The sequence below is a fragment of the Aulonocara stuartgranti genome, assembly GCF_965226115.1.
Source record: "Aulonocara stuartgranti genome assembly, chromosome: 6".
Taxonomy (NCBI): Eukaryota; Metazoa; Chordata; class Actinopteri; order Cichliformes; family Cichlidae; genus Aulonocara; species Aulonocara stuartgranti.
Window position 1 is genome coordinate 35,630,001 of NC_138944.1, and position 13,914 is coordinate 35,643,914.

Genomic DNA, 13,914 nt, shown 5'->3' on the forward strand with positions numbered 1-13,914 from the left:
CAGCATATGTCAAATCACCCTAAATTACTGAAAGGTACACAGTTTAATAAATGTATTAGCAGTTACCCCATTCATTGAGCTCATCTTATGGCAAACTGCATCTTACGAGCAACCAAAGAAATTGTTAATTTAATAGTGAAACTAAAAAAGTAACATTTTCAAAAACATCTCAGCTTGGTGATGCTTCCTCCGGGTGTGCAAATCACATGTCTCTCTGCAGAGTGGTTTGAGTTCTGCAGGGCGTCATGAATGTCTCTTCTAGTTGTTTCGTTGTCCATAGGACCAGAGTCCAAATGTATGTAGAATAAACATTCAAACATACCAGTTGGTTTTGTTGTTTGTCAACATGGTTCTCAGCTATTTCCAAAGCTGCAGACCTCTCAGCACTCTAGTTTTATGGCCTCCCATTACCTCACTTCAGGCCTTCGTCCTGTGAGGGGGATATTTATGACTCCTTCATTGTCCTTCATTGTCCATACTCTGCAGAAAACACCTCTGTGGAAAGGGTGCAGGGTTGTCTTACTGCTATTATGATCCCAGCAGCCTTCAGAGTGTCATCGTATGCACAGTACAGTGGCACAGCGTTAGGTGATGTTCATAGGAAACTGCTGTTATCACCACCATAGCTTCTGGTTCCTGTGCTTTCATAGAATCATGATGTCATCCCCGAACTCCTTCTGCGCTGTCGATGGAGCTTGGCACGCTCCCCTCATCCCACGAGTTTTCATGTTCCAACGCTGCTGAAGGTTTAAGGCAGAGCACGTCGTACACCTTAGTTGTCTTCCTCAGCGTCAATATTGAATCTTTCATTTTATTTAAAATCTCCTGGAAACTCAGTAGCACAGCTCTCTGTGTGATGTCTGCTGTGCTGAAGATGATCTCTGATCCTCCTGAAGCCTCTCTCCTGGCCTCAGCTCCCATCTTGTGGACGATCCTCTCCTCTATTTTGCAGGCAGTTTCATGGTCCTTGCTGTGGCTCCAAGGTCTGATCTCATGATGGGCCCCAACCAGCTTGACCTTTGACCTCAACCACTGCCTGGCTGTCAGCTATGCCTGGAATGGTTCACGCTTCTCACTGGGCCTCTGAAGATTTCTCAGGAGATTACTGCTGCACCTGTATTTCCTTGCTAAGAAGAAAAACTTCTATTTGGAGAGCATGTCAACAATCATCAAACCACATTCTTTAGTTCAGTGAACTTCACTTATAGGCCATCAAAGCCTCATCTGAACATGGATGCACCACTTGCATAGGTTTAATATTTGTAAATAAAACGGCTAATCACACAAATCACTGCAACAATAATAGTAAACATTGTTTAATGTTAATCCTTGCACTCCACCTCTTGACGCATGGACATTCCCATGCGTCAACTCACCAAACCTGGATCCCTGTCTTAAAGAAAAAGATTAGCTAGATCATGTCCCAGGCAACATCAGGGCATCTCCTCTGGAGTAGCTCCGTAACCCTGCAATAAAAGATGTTAGCGTGTGTTGCATATTAAGTTTGCTTAACACCTGGCTCTCCCAGGAGCCTGCATACACACCATCACGGCCTGGAAAGCAAAATCTGGAAGTGAAATCAAACTTCATACCTGTAAACAATTGTATCATAAGAGTAATAAGCATTCAACATCAGCAAGACAAGTGTCATGTGCAGGTTTTCTCAAATCAGTAACTACAACTATTACCCTAATTCACCTCAGACATGGATTATCCCATGTACTCTGTTAACATTAATGTAATCAGTGACTTCTCTTAAGCAAAGTCACTCCACTCATATATTATTATTATGGGTTCAAAAGTGGCCAGCAAATGAGCCCATAATAAACTATTCCATAAATACCGTAATCTCTTATTTGTTTTACCCATGTCACTTGTCCGCTTCAGCTGAATCTACTACAGCATTCTCAAAGAAACAAACATTAGCAATACACATTGACTGTGGTCAGACGGAGGTCAGACACAGGTCAACGGATTCTAGAGGTGCCATAAAACACCATAAAGTTAACACTCGCTGTGGAAACAGTAACACTGGTCTCATCACAGTATGTCTCAAACTATATTAATTTCTCCATCAACATATGCCTGTAACTACAGTTTTCTTCACACATAAACCCAGAAATCTTGTAGTAGAGAAACATTAGCCAGTATTCCTATAAATCACATGATCAAACACATGAAGAACCGTAATGCTGTAAAAACGAAAATGCAAATGTTAGCGCTTGCGCAGGCATATGCATACTTTGTCACAGTTATCTCTGTGAGCACACAAGCTAGTGAATGACACACACATAGTAAATTCACAGACACAGAAAATGGCATTTAAAATGTTAAATCATCACGCAACCTCGAGTGTTGCTGTCATCTTCCTGCTTCTGTAAAGGGAAGCACACACAGACTCATCTGCACCCCTGCCAGGCGGGGGTCAACTTCACACAGTCGTGTTACATCAGTAAAGTCTTGTCAGCTTTTGTCAGCTTTTACCAGTCAGTCAGTTTGTTTTCCTTTCACTCACTCATTCATGCATTCATTCTTTCTTTCTTTGCTGATAGTGGAACCTATCGTCGCATTTAGTTTCCACTCTCAGCAAAATGACGTCATTTCAAAAAGAAAAAGAAGAACTTTAGTTTGGATTACATCGCTGAATCCTTTTGGACTGGGACTGTCATTTAATAATTGTCCCAAATAAGTGGCTTTCTCCAGAGTCCATTTAAATGTGGAGAACTCACTTGGCACAATTTTCTCGACGACGTGTAGCGCTTTTAATTCCCGACGTGCAGATCTGCTTAAAGAACAGAGATTATCAAACAAAACTTTCAGTGCACTGTGAAAGTATCAAAATAAAAAGGCCTTGTTAAGTCATGACACAAACTCCTCATCTCAGGTAAATCATACCATTAGCATGGTTCATCATACCATCATACTAATCGGCAGGCTCAACTTCACAACAAAAGAAAAATCATCAGCTAGATTCACTCCAAATCAACCATCAGCTGCACAACACACAACATAATCCTAATGTCTTATTAGCTATGAGTTTAATTACCAGGTCTGTGCTCTTCACTCATTTAGGCCACAGATCTATTTTATTCAATTTTCCTTTTCCCTTCATCATAAAACATGTGACATGCTGTCATGCACTTCACAAAACAGTCTGTTCTGACGTATTCAGAGTTGTGTATCTAAATACAGGATTCACTCGCACATCAAAGCAGGAAACTCAGTGTTTTAGAGTCTCCACTCAACACACAACAACTCCAACACATCTCATTCACTCGTACCAGAATTCAGTCACCTTTCATTAATCTAAAACCAATCAACTAATTTGCATATCAGCTATTAACCCACTAAGTTGACAGGACGACAGAAAAGCATGTTCAAAATAGTATCACAAAAGACAATTTCCCTCATACAGTAAATTACTTATGCTGCCTCAATCAAGCAGGAAGCTTCTCCCAATTTACCATTTTAACACTAAATTTATTGTCTGATCACTGATTTATCAAACCAGGATTTTTTTTTTTTTTTTCCCACAAAAGTTAAATTGTTGTCCTGCAACTTGGAGAGTCAATTTTTTTTCTTTAGGATAAATTCAGCATTTGATAACAAGTGTCTGCTAAATTGACACTATTGTAACACTGATGAAAGATAACAAGCTAATTTTCATTACATGTGTTTGTGTTATTAGGCAGGTCTAATGCATGTCTGTGGAGCTGCATCTCCAGCAGAGCATGTTCTTAAAGCTGCCTTTCCTACACATTTCTCTGCTATTATTTAATCATTTCTTAACTAATGTGCTATGAGTCTTCATGAGTCATTTTGTGTTTGGAATTGTTAGTAGGGTTAATGCATGTTCTGCTTGTGTGTGTGTGATTTTGTATATGTTTCTATTTTCGCAATGTTTCAGACTCCGTCTCAATTTTCCAACTTAAGCAGTCAGTTTTCTTTTCCCCAGGTTTGCTAACCCAAATTTTGATTTCCCACATTAAATAATTCCTATGTGTTCTCACCTAGTCTTCTCACTCTGTTGTCCTCTCCCACTTCAACAGTCCAATAGCAGGCAGTTTCTCCTTCAGCTTTGTCCTGTCCCTCCTCTGATGCGGTTGATTTTGTGCTAGTGTCTGAAGTGCTGCCGCTGCCTTCTTGAGCGACTTCTTAGCAGCTGCTGCCGGTTTCTTGGCTTTGGCCGCGGCGGGCGTCTTAGCTTTGGTCTCAGTAACCCTGTTCATCTTGAAGGATCCGGAGGCCCCGGTGCCCTTGGTCTGCACCAGAGTGCCCTTCGCCACCAGACTCTTGATGGCGGTCTTGACACGGGCCTTGTTCTTGTCCACATCGTAGCCTCCGGCAGCCAGAGCCTTCTTGAGGGCGGCCACGGACAGGCCGTTGCGCTCCTTGGAAGCGGCCACGGCTTTCACAATCAGCTCGCCCACGCTGAGGCTGACCTTCTTGGGCTTGGAAGTCATCGTCTTCTTCTTCTTGGCCTGAACCTCGGTGCAGGGCGTGTTTATGATGGAGCCTTTCCCACCACAGCGCTGGCACGTTGAACGCATCATGAAGGGTCCATTTCTTTCATGTCGCTAGCCGCATGTGGCTTGCCTGAGTCACTCAGTCCTTTTTGAGCATTTCAACATGCTGCCGCCGCAGACCCTGGCCTCAGATCCAGCAAGTTTAGCGCGCTGATCTCCAAAAAAGTCCCGAAGGCCAGAAAGACGTCAAATAAGTGTCTCGTGCTGAGAACTCAAACAAAAACTCCTCTTCACGCTGCCATCTTGCTCGCCCCTCCGTGAAATTCAACCAATCAGACAGGAAGATGGGTTTGCTTTCTTCTTCTGCTGCTGTTTATCCACATTGCTGCTGCTTTGCTGGGACTTTTTGTGCTCAGGACTTGATGCTGTCTCTTTATCATGTTATTGCTTTGGAGCTGCATTCCTTGTCTTCAGGGAGGGGTGAGAGCTTGCTTGCTTGTGAGGTTGAGAGACACATACACATTGCGCTTTAAATAAGTCAGCCAGAAACTTGGCCTGCATGTTTCCAATGATGTTGAAATATAACTTTCTTCCGACTGCTGCATGTGGAAAATTGATTCAGGTCTGCTTTTCACCTGGAAGTGACAACTAAGACATTTTCATTATTATCATCACTGCTTAATCAACACATATCTCTCTCTCTCTTTCTCTCTCTCTCTGTTTTTGTGAACAATCCTTTCTTAAAAGCAGAAAATGAAATTATAGTTGTTTTTTTGGTTGATCAACACAAAACCTTTTTCCTATGATTATTTTTTTTCTACAATATAAATTCTCCCTCTTATTCACTCTTTTTTTTTTTTTATTTACAATAGCTGGTGACCTGCAAAATCACCGCTGTCACTCACAATCAAAGGCAATTACTCTTGCACAGTGCACAAAAACACTGTGATGTCAGACACATTCACACTCACTTTGTCATCTGCATAAATAAATCATATGGCTGGAGATATGTGCCATGGTGATCCATAGGCATGATCACACGTTTATTTAATTATTTCCAACCCAACAAAACAAATAAACAAAAACATGATGCTGATGCTATGAACACTCCACACACAAGAGTCAAGATTCAGGAAAACTGCTCATGGAAACGCTGCACACTCCAGTTATCACAGTTAACATAGTGCTGTTTCCCTCTCTTAGAGTAGTTCTCAGACAGTTCTCGATCTGATAATGTGTAGCCTGCTCATCAGCTCAGAAGAAAAAAAAAAAAAACTGCAACGCAACATCACACAGTAGTTGCTCTGCCCACAGTGGCAAAGTCTTACACTTTCATATTCAACTCAGCTTCTCCATCATGTACTTTTAGATGTTTCATACAGGGTTCAGCATATTAGTTGTTTTCACAGATGTGCTCTATATCTCAACAATGGCTCATAATAAGACGACAGTCTTCCACACAGGTCAAGTGCCTCTATGCACTTCATTAGTTTAAATATTTATCTATATCACTTCACCTCACATGTCATCGTACTGAATTTAAGCAACCACAAGTTTAATGTAGGTTACTTTTAACAACTATCCACCTCAATGGTTTGGCACACAGGCTGTTAACATTTTGTGTCAGGAAGGGGTGGGGGGAAAGCCACCCACCAGAGCACAGCTGCTGATGTGGGCTGGCCTTTTCCACACACTCTTCAAGGCTGGTGTGTTTTCTGAAAACGTCTAACATTTGAATCTCTTCCATTTATAAGCCTGCGATTAACCGCACGGCTCAGGTCCGCGTGAAACCCGCGCGACCGCATTCGCGTGCACCCACGCAGCTGTGGAGCCTTCGCTCTCTCTCTTTTATACATAAATACTTTGTGCTGCCAGGAGCAAAGTCCAGCACAAACGTCTTTCTCCCTCTAACTCACTCTTGGTTGCTTAGAAACCCATGATAACAACAACAGTCGGTGTTACAGACCACGTGTTCTGCTCCGCACACACTCACACAACAACAACAACAAAAACGACGACGACGACAACAATGACAACAACACAAAATAGGCCTACTCCGGACTCACACCGGACCGCTCGGGACCCTGACCCAGTTGTGGGACGCTCACCCACTCGCGCGACAAAACCCAATGAAGGGACGCTCGGGACACACACCCAGGGCGATTTCAAAACCGGACACTCACCGGACGCTTGGGACCCTTGGGCGATTTAACCAAAACTTCTTTTTCGGGACACTAACCCAGTTATCGCTCCACAAAGCAGCGAACTTCTCAACGCCTCACAAAATGGCGGAGACTGCACAACGACACGGTTATAGAGTCGGCCTCTTCTCAACGCCTCACACAGTGGCGGAGACTGCACAACGACACGGTTATAGAGTCGGCCTCTTTAAACTTACTTGGCGTTGCTTAGAGTGTAATATCAGCCCGAATCCCACCGACCGTCATTCATCGAGGAGAAAAGACAGACCGCGAATCCACAGGAACTTCCTGGCTGACGTCAGTCTTTCAGCGTGTCCCTCCTCCCCTCGGTGAATGCGATTCCAGGGCTCCGGCATCGAAGGACCAATTAATGTTAGGTTTGTAGCTTGAACCCATCCGCTGGAACGTTGAAGACAATATAATTACACTGCTAAGCAAGACACAAATAGGCAAAGTTCTTCATGTTACTCATGCACGGGAGAGAACCGGACAACCGCTTGACTCCAGTTGGTCTCGTCCGTCCTCCCGTAACACTGTCCTTTTATTGAGGTTACATGAATATGCATAGGTTCATTAACATATGACGTCTACATACAAACAAAGAGTACCTTGCCTGTGTGTGTGTGTGTGTGTGTGTGTGTGTGTGTGTGTGTGTGTGTGTGTGTGTGTGTGTGTGTGTGTGTGTGTGTTCTGATCAAAGGGTCAAACATCCTTGGTCAGGAAGAGGGTAGCCTCCCCCTCACCCTAGATGGTTCATCCTAGATAACACGGTGAGGAAGTCCTGCAGTTCATCTAAACAAAGAGCACTTAGACTAGAACAGACGTAGCTACGTTAATCCTACCATAAAACAATAAGACACGGTATGACCTCTCATGCTCCCAAAGTGCTGTCTAATACACACAAAGTTTGCAGACTATCAAGGATCAAAACCTCTACCAATCTACAACTAATTACAAAACTCTAAGCATATATAAGTAAATATTTCTAAGCATAAATGACAATCAACAATACAAATCTAACACTCTCTGAAATCTAACACTCTCTGTTCCTCTCTCTCTCTCTGTCCCTCTCTCTCCCTCTCTCTGTTCCTCTCTCTCCCTCTCTGTTCCCCTCTCTCTCTCTCTGTCCCTCTCTCTCCCTCTCTCTGTTCCTCTCTCTCTCTCTCTCTCTCTCTCTCTCTCTGTTCCTCTCTCTCTCTCTGTCCCTCTCTCTCCCTCTCTCTGTTCCTCTCTCTCTCTCTCTGTTCCTCTCTCTCTCTCTCTCTCTCTCTCTGTTCCTCTCTCTCTCTCTCTGTCCCTCTCTCTCCCTCTCTCTGTTCCTCTCTCCCTCTCTCCATTCCTCTCTCTCTCTCTCTCTCTCTCTCTGTTCCTCTCTCTCTCTCTCTGTTCCCCTCTCTCTCTCTGTTCCTCTCTGTTCCTCTCTCTCTCTCTGTTCCTCTCTCTCCCTCTCTCTGTTCCTCTCTCTCTCTCTCTCTCTCTGTTCCTCTCTCTCCCTCTCTGTTCCCCTCTCTCTCTCTGTTCCTCTCTGTTCCTCTCTCTCTCTCTGTTCCTCTCTCTCCCTCTCTCTGTTCCTCTCTCTCTCTCTCTCTGTTCCTCCCTCTCCCTCTCTCTTCCTCTCTCTTCCTCTCTCTCCCTCTCTGTTCCTCCCTCTCTCTCTCTGTTCCTCTCTCTCCCTCTCTCTGTTCCTCTCTGTTCCTCTCTCTCCCTCTCTCTCTCTTCCTCTCTCTCTCTCTGTTCCTCTCTCTCCCTCTCTGTTCCTCCCTCTCTCTCTCTGTTCCTCTCTCTCCCTCTCTCTGTTCCTCTCTGTTCCTCTCTCTCCCTCTCTCTCTTCCTCTCTCTCTCTCTGTTCCTCTCTCTCCCTCTCTGTTCCCCTCTCTCTCTCTGTTCCTCTCTGTTCCTCTCTCTCTCTCTGTTCCTCTCTCTCCCTCTCTCTGTTCCTCTCTCTCTCTCTCTCTCTCTCTCTCTCTCTCTGTTCCTCTCTCTCTCTCTGTCCCTCTCTCTCCCTCTCTCTGTTCCTCTCTCTCTCTCTCTCCTCTCTCTCTCTCTCTCTCTCTCTCTGTTCCTCTCTCTCTCTCTCTGTCCCTCTCTCTCCCTCTCTCTGTTCCTCTCTCCCTCTCTCCATTCCTCTCTCTCTCTCTCTCTCTCTCTCTGTTCCTCTCTCTCCCTCTCTGTTCCCCTCTCTCTCTCTGTTCCTCTCTGTTCCTCTCTCTCTCTCTGTTCCTCTCTCTCCCTCTCTCTGTTCCTCTCTCTCTCTCTCTCTGTTCCTCTCTCTCCCTCTCTGTTCCCCTCTCTCTCTCTGTTCCTCTCTGTTCCTCTCTCTCTCTCTGTTCCTCTCTCTCCCTCTCTGTTCCCCTCTCTCTCTCTGTTCCTCTCTGTTCCTCTCTCTCTCTCTGTTCCTCTCTCTCCCTCTCTCTGTTCCTCTCTCTCTCTCTCTCTGTTCCTCCCTCTCCCTCTCTCTTCCTCTCTCTCTTCCTCTCTCTCCCTCTCTGTTCCTCCCTCTCTCTCTCTGTTCCTCTCTCTCCCTCTCTCTGTTCCTCTCTGTTCCTCTCTCTCCCTCTCTCTCTCTTCCTCTCTCTCTCTCTGTTCCTCTCTCTCCCTCTCTGTTCCTCCCTCTCTCTCTCTGTTCCTCTCTCTCCCTCTCTCTGTTCCTCTCTGTTCCTCTCTCTCCCTCTCTCTCTCTCTTCCTCTCTCTCTCTCTGTTCCTCTCTCTCCCTCTCTGTTCCCCTCTCTCTCTCTGTTCCTCTCTGTTCCTCTCTCTCTCTCTGTTCCTCTCTCTCCCTCTCTCTGTTCCTCTCTCTCTCTCTCTCTCTCTGTTCCTCTCTCTCCCTCTCTGTTCCCCTCTCTCTCTCTGTTCCTCTCTGTTCCTCTCTCTCTCTCTGTTCCTCTCTCTCCCTCTCTGTTCCCCTCTCTCTCTCTGTTCCTCTCTGTTCCTCTCTCTCTCTCTGTTCCTCTCTCTCCCTCTCTCTGTTCCTCTCTCTCTCTCTCTCTGTTCCTCCCTCTCCCTCTCTCTTCCTCTCTCTTCCTCTCTCTCCCTCTCTGTTCCTCCCTCTCTCTCTCTGTTCCTCTCTCTCCCTCTCTCTGTTCCTCTCTGTTCCTCTCTCTCCCTCTCTCTCTTCCTCTCTCTCTCTCTGTTCCTCTCTCTCCCTCTCTGTTCCTCCCTCTCTCTCTCTGTTCCTCTCTCTCCCTCTCTCTGTTCTTCCTCTGTTCCTCTCTCTCCCTCTCTCTCTCTTCCTCTCTCTCTCTCTGTTCCTCTCTGTTCCTCTCTCTCCCTCTCTCTCTTCCTCTCTCTCTCTCTGTTCCTCTCTCTCCCTCTCTGTTCCTCCCTCTCTCTCTCTGTTCCTCTCTCTCCCTCTCTCTGTTCCTCTCTGTTCCTCTCTCTCCCTCTCTCTCTCTTCTCTCTCTCTCTCTGTTCCTCTCTCTCCCTCTCTGTTCCCCTCTCTCTCTCTGTTCCTCTCTGTTCCTCTCTCTCTCTCTGTTCCTCTCTCTCCCTCTCTCTGTTCCTCTCTCTCTCTCTCTGTTTCTCTCTCTCCCTCTCTGTTCCCCTCTCTCTCTGTTCCTCTCTGTTCCTCTCTCTCTCTGTTCCTCTCTCTCCCTCTCTGTTCCCCTCTCTCTCTGTTCCTCTCTGTTCCTCTCTCTCTGTCTCTCTCTCCCTCTCTCTGTTCCTCTCTCTCTCTCTCTCTGTTCCTCCCTCTCCCTCTCTCTTCCTCTCTCTTCCTCTCTCTCCCTCTCTGTTCCTCCCTCTCTCTCTCTGTTTCTCTCTCCCTCTCTCTGTTCCTCTCTGTTCCTCTCTCTCCCTCTCTCTCTCTTCCTCTCTCTCTCTCTCTTGTTCCTCTCTCTCCCTCTCTGTTCCTCCCTCTCTCTCTCTGTTCCTCTCTCTCCCTCTCTCTGTTCCTCTCTGTTCCTCTCTCTCCCTCTCTCTCTCTTCCTCTCTCTCTCTCTGTTCCTCTCTGTTCCTCTCTCTCCCTCTCTCTCTCTTCCTCTCTCTCTCTCTCTGTTCCTCTCTCTCCCTCTCTGTTCCTCCCTCTCTCTCTCTGTTCCTCTCTCTCCCTCTCTCTGTTCCTCTCTGTTCCTCTCTCTCCCTCTCTCTCTCTTCCTCTCTCTCTCTCTGTTCCTCTCTGTTCCTCTCTCTCCCTCTCTCTGTTCCTCTCTCTCCCTCTCTCTGTTCCTCTCTCTCTCTCTCTCTCTGTTCCTCTCTCTCTCTCTGTTCCTCTCTGTTCCCCCCTCTCTCTTCCTCTCTGTTCCTCTCTCCCTCTCTGTTCCTCTCTCCCTCTCTCTGTTCCTCTCTCTCTCTCTCTGTTCCTCTCTCTCCCTCTCTCTCTCTGTTCCTCTCTCTCTCTCTCTCTCTGTTCCTCTCTCTCCCTCTCTCTCTCTGTTCCTCTCTCTCTCTCTCTCTCTCTGTTCCTCTCTCTCCCATTCTCTTCCTCTCCATCCCTCTCTGCTCCTCTCTCTCCCTCTCTGTGCTGACAATCAAGCCAAACACCAACATCATCAAATATACAGTTGAAAGCAGATATTTACACACTCTTCAGATAAAAACACTTTTTTAATTGTAACATCAAATCAGACTAAATGTTTATTTTTTTTAGATTGATAAATATAAAAAACATATCTGTTAACTTTAAGAGTAAAGAGAGAAACTATCTGTATTTCTTAATTGTAAATGGCACCAAATTGTATTCAAAATTGAGCCACACTTATGGAGCTCCACAGTTCTTTTCCAGGTGTTTTGGTTGACATCTCTTGATTTTCCCATTTCAAAGAAACAGGCTCTGTGTTTTGCCTTATATGCATCCACAGCTGTGCCACCAATTTACTCGCATGGACTCTACTAACCTATCAGAAGCTTCTTCAGCTCAGAATGGAATCATCTGGAGTTTTCTTATTAATTAACAATAAACTTAGTGTATATGTACTCCTAAATTTGATGAAAGTGATAAAAAATAGACAGCTCTGTCTCTCTTTATTCTGACATTTAACTAATTCAAAGGATATTTCAATATTTATTTATCCAAAACAAAACAAGTTTAATCTAAATTGATGTTGTACAGCAAAACAATGTTCTTGTGTTTTCCATAAAGTGTATGTAAATATCTGGTTTAAACTGTGAATATACTGCTGTGTAAGGAAATTCCTCATGTTTTGCATAGAAATATACTGAACAACATACAAAGCATAATATATAAAATAACATCTACTTGAGTTTTTTCTTTGAAAGCCCCTTATGTCCATTCTTGTATATCAGTACATTACTGAAACCAATTTATTTAGTCGTGGAGGGTAACAACTGAAAATATGAAATAAACACACATAAGCTAAGACGTAAATTCCCACAGTGTGCGCTATGTGCTTCGAATATTGTGTGTAGGTTTTGTTTTATACAGTTGTCAGCCAGGCATCTAACTATGAAAAAATTACACTCCAAAAGACCCCGGGCTTCTGAAAAAACAACCCGGGCTTAAACCCAGTAAGCTCCCCCTTTGCCACTGCAGCACACGCTGTCTGTTGGCAGTGGAGTGTGGTTTTTATTTTGAAGCAGTTAAGACTGTTCAGCTTGCATAAGCAGTATCACAGCTCTTCTAAAGCTTTCAGAGTCCCAGTAAACAATGAGCCTTAATTAATGGAACTTTCACCATCGCAATTTAATGGTGGATATCTGTGGCATGTCATATATGTGTTTGTTTTAGTACATTGAATGTGTTCTCTTACTATTTAGTTGTTTGTAATCAAAGTGTGAAATCTATTGTTATGGATTAACTGATGCCTGAAATAAATTGGACTGAAGGTGTTCACTACATTTCTTGCTACAGTCAGAAAGAACTTTGGCAGCTGAGGCAGTATGAGACTGTAACAATGAGTCCCAGGGTCTGCTGGAGTGCAGGAGAGGAGCAAATGTGCCTGCAGTAAGAAAACAGAGAGGTCAGAGTGCACTGGTGTGATGGACTGTACACGTCTGTGGATCAGGCTACCTCTCCCAGAACAACTGAGGGTTTAGCGATACTGTACAGTGGAACTGCAGGTGCTTGGGACTTTTCATCTGCACTTCTTATCACTATCAGACCAGAATGTGCTGAAGTTGTAATGTTAATATTAGTATTCATTAATATATTCACATCTTTCTACAACAGTTTCGTTTCTATCTTTCATTTGTGGAGAACATTTTAACTTTCTTTCTGCTTTATTGCCTGTTTTTTTTGTTTTTTGTTTGTTTGTTTGTTTTTTACTGTCTGTCATTAACACAGAAAAACTTGAAAAGATTGAGAACATGTCCAGCTTTGTCAGTCCCAGGTGAGAGGGAATGGTGAGCAGTCATCAGTGATGTATCAGGTACAGACAGGTGTACAGACAGTATTACCTTTTCAGGTTTCAAATGCCTTTTCTACAGAACTTTCCAACATAACACTGTAAGAAAATAGAGGCAGTGTAATATGTGTGTGTTTCTTGTATTTTGTGGTCCTTTTGTCCACTTAATGCCTGTTTAATGTTAATGTTTCCAAAAGTACAACAAACGTACAAATGGAATTTTCAAATATGGATTACACTCTTCAAAATAAAAGACAATATTTAAAAGCCAAAGGAAGTAACCGACTTTGAAATTCATACCATGGGTGTGTCATGGGTTTGAATCTCAGTGACCATGAACGCACTGTTAGAGTTAAGAGGTCGAGTTTTCTTGAGAACAAGGTAATTTAGCATTGTGAAATTCATACCATAGGTGAATTTGCCAAGACACTTAGGGGTGCCACTGACTGCTCCCAGTATTTTTTGTTTGTTTGTTTTCATAAACATCCCCTATACTTATGAAGGCAGCTTGGATTCTGTGTCATGGCTGCCCTTCACTCAGCCTTGTTCTGCTGGAGGTTTCTTCCTGTTAAAAGGGAGTTTTTCCATTCCACTATTGCCAAGTGCTTGCTCATGATTAATCGTTAAGGTTTTCTCTATCTTTATAGAGTCTTTATCTTATAATATAGAGTGCATTGAGACTGCTCTTGTGATTAGGGATGGGTACTGGTATCGGTTCTGACATAAATGGTAGTAACCAGACCGAAAAGCAGCGCACATTTCGGTGCTTTATTTCGGTGCTTTTTTTTCCCGGAGATGTCATACACTTTGGATTCTAGCCAATCATTTTTACCTTTGCAAGCGTAGGTACGTACGTTCTTTTAGAGCAGAGCTACAGATTAAAAATGCCCAAGGCGAAGCAGTCAAAGTTTGGTTGTGCTTCACAGCAAAAGATGCAAACTCAGCAG

General features: G+C 44.2%; 1 protein-coding gene across 1 annotated transcript in view; it reads right to left on the reverse strand.

Moving 5' to 3' along the window:
- The window catches only part of LOC309707810 (histone H1.5-like), a 5,746-nt gene extending 708 nt beyond the window's left edge, over positions 1 to 5,038 (reverse strand). The window contains exon 1 of the mRNA XM_082535357.1: positions 1 to 5,038. This exon is cut by the window's left edge and continues 708 nt beyond it. Within this exon, the coding sequence (XP_082391483.1) occupies positions 4,020 to 4,553 (534 nt within the window). The 5' untranslated portion in view covers positions 4,554 to 5,038 and the 3' untranslated portion in view covers positions 1 to 4,019.
- Between the last annotated feature and the right edge of the window lie 8,876 nt (positions 5,039 to 13,914).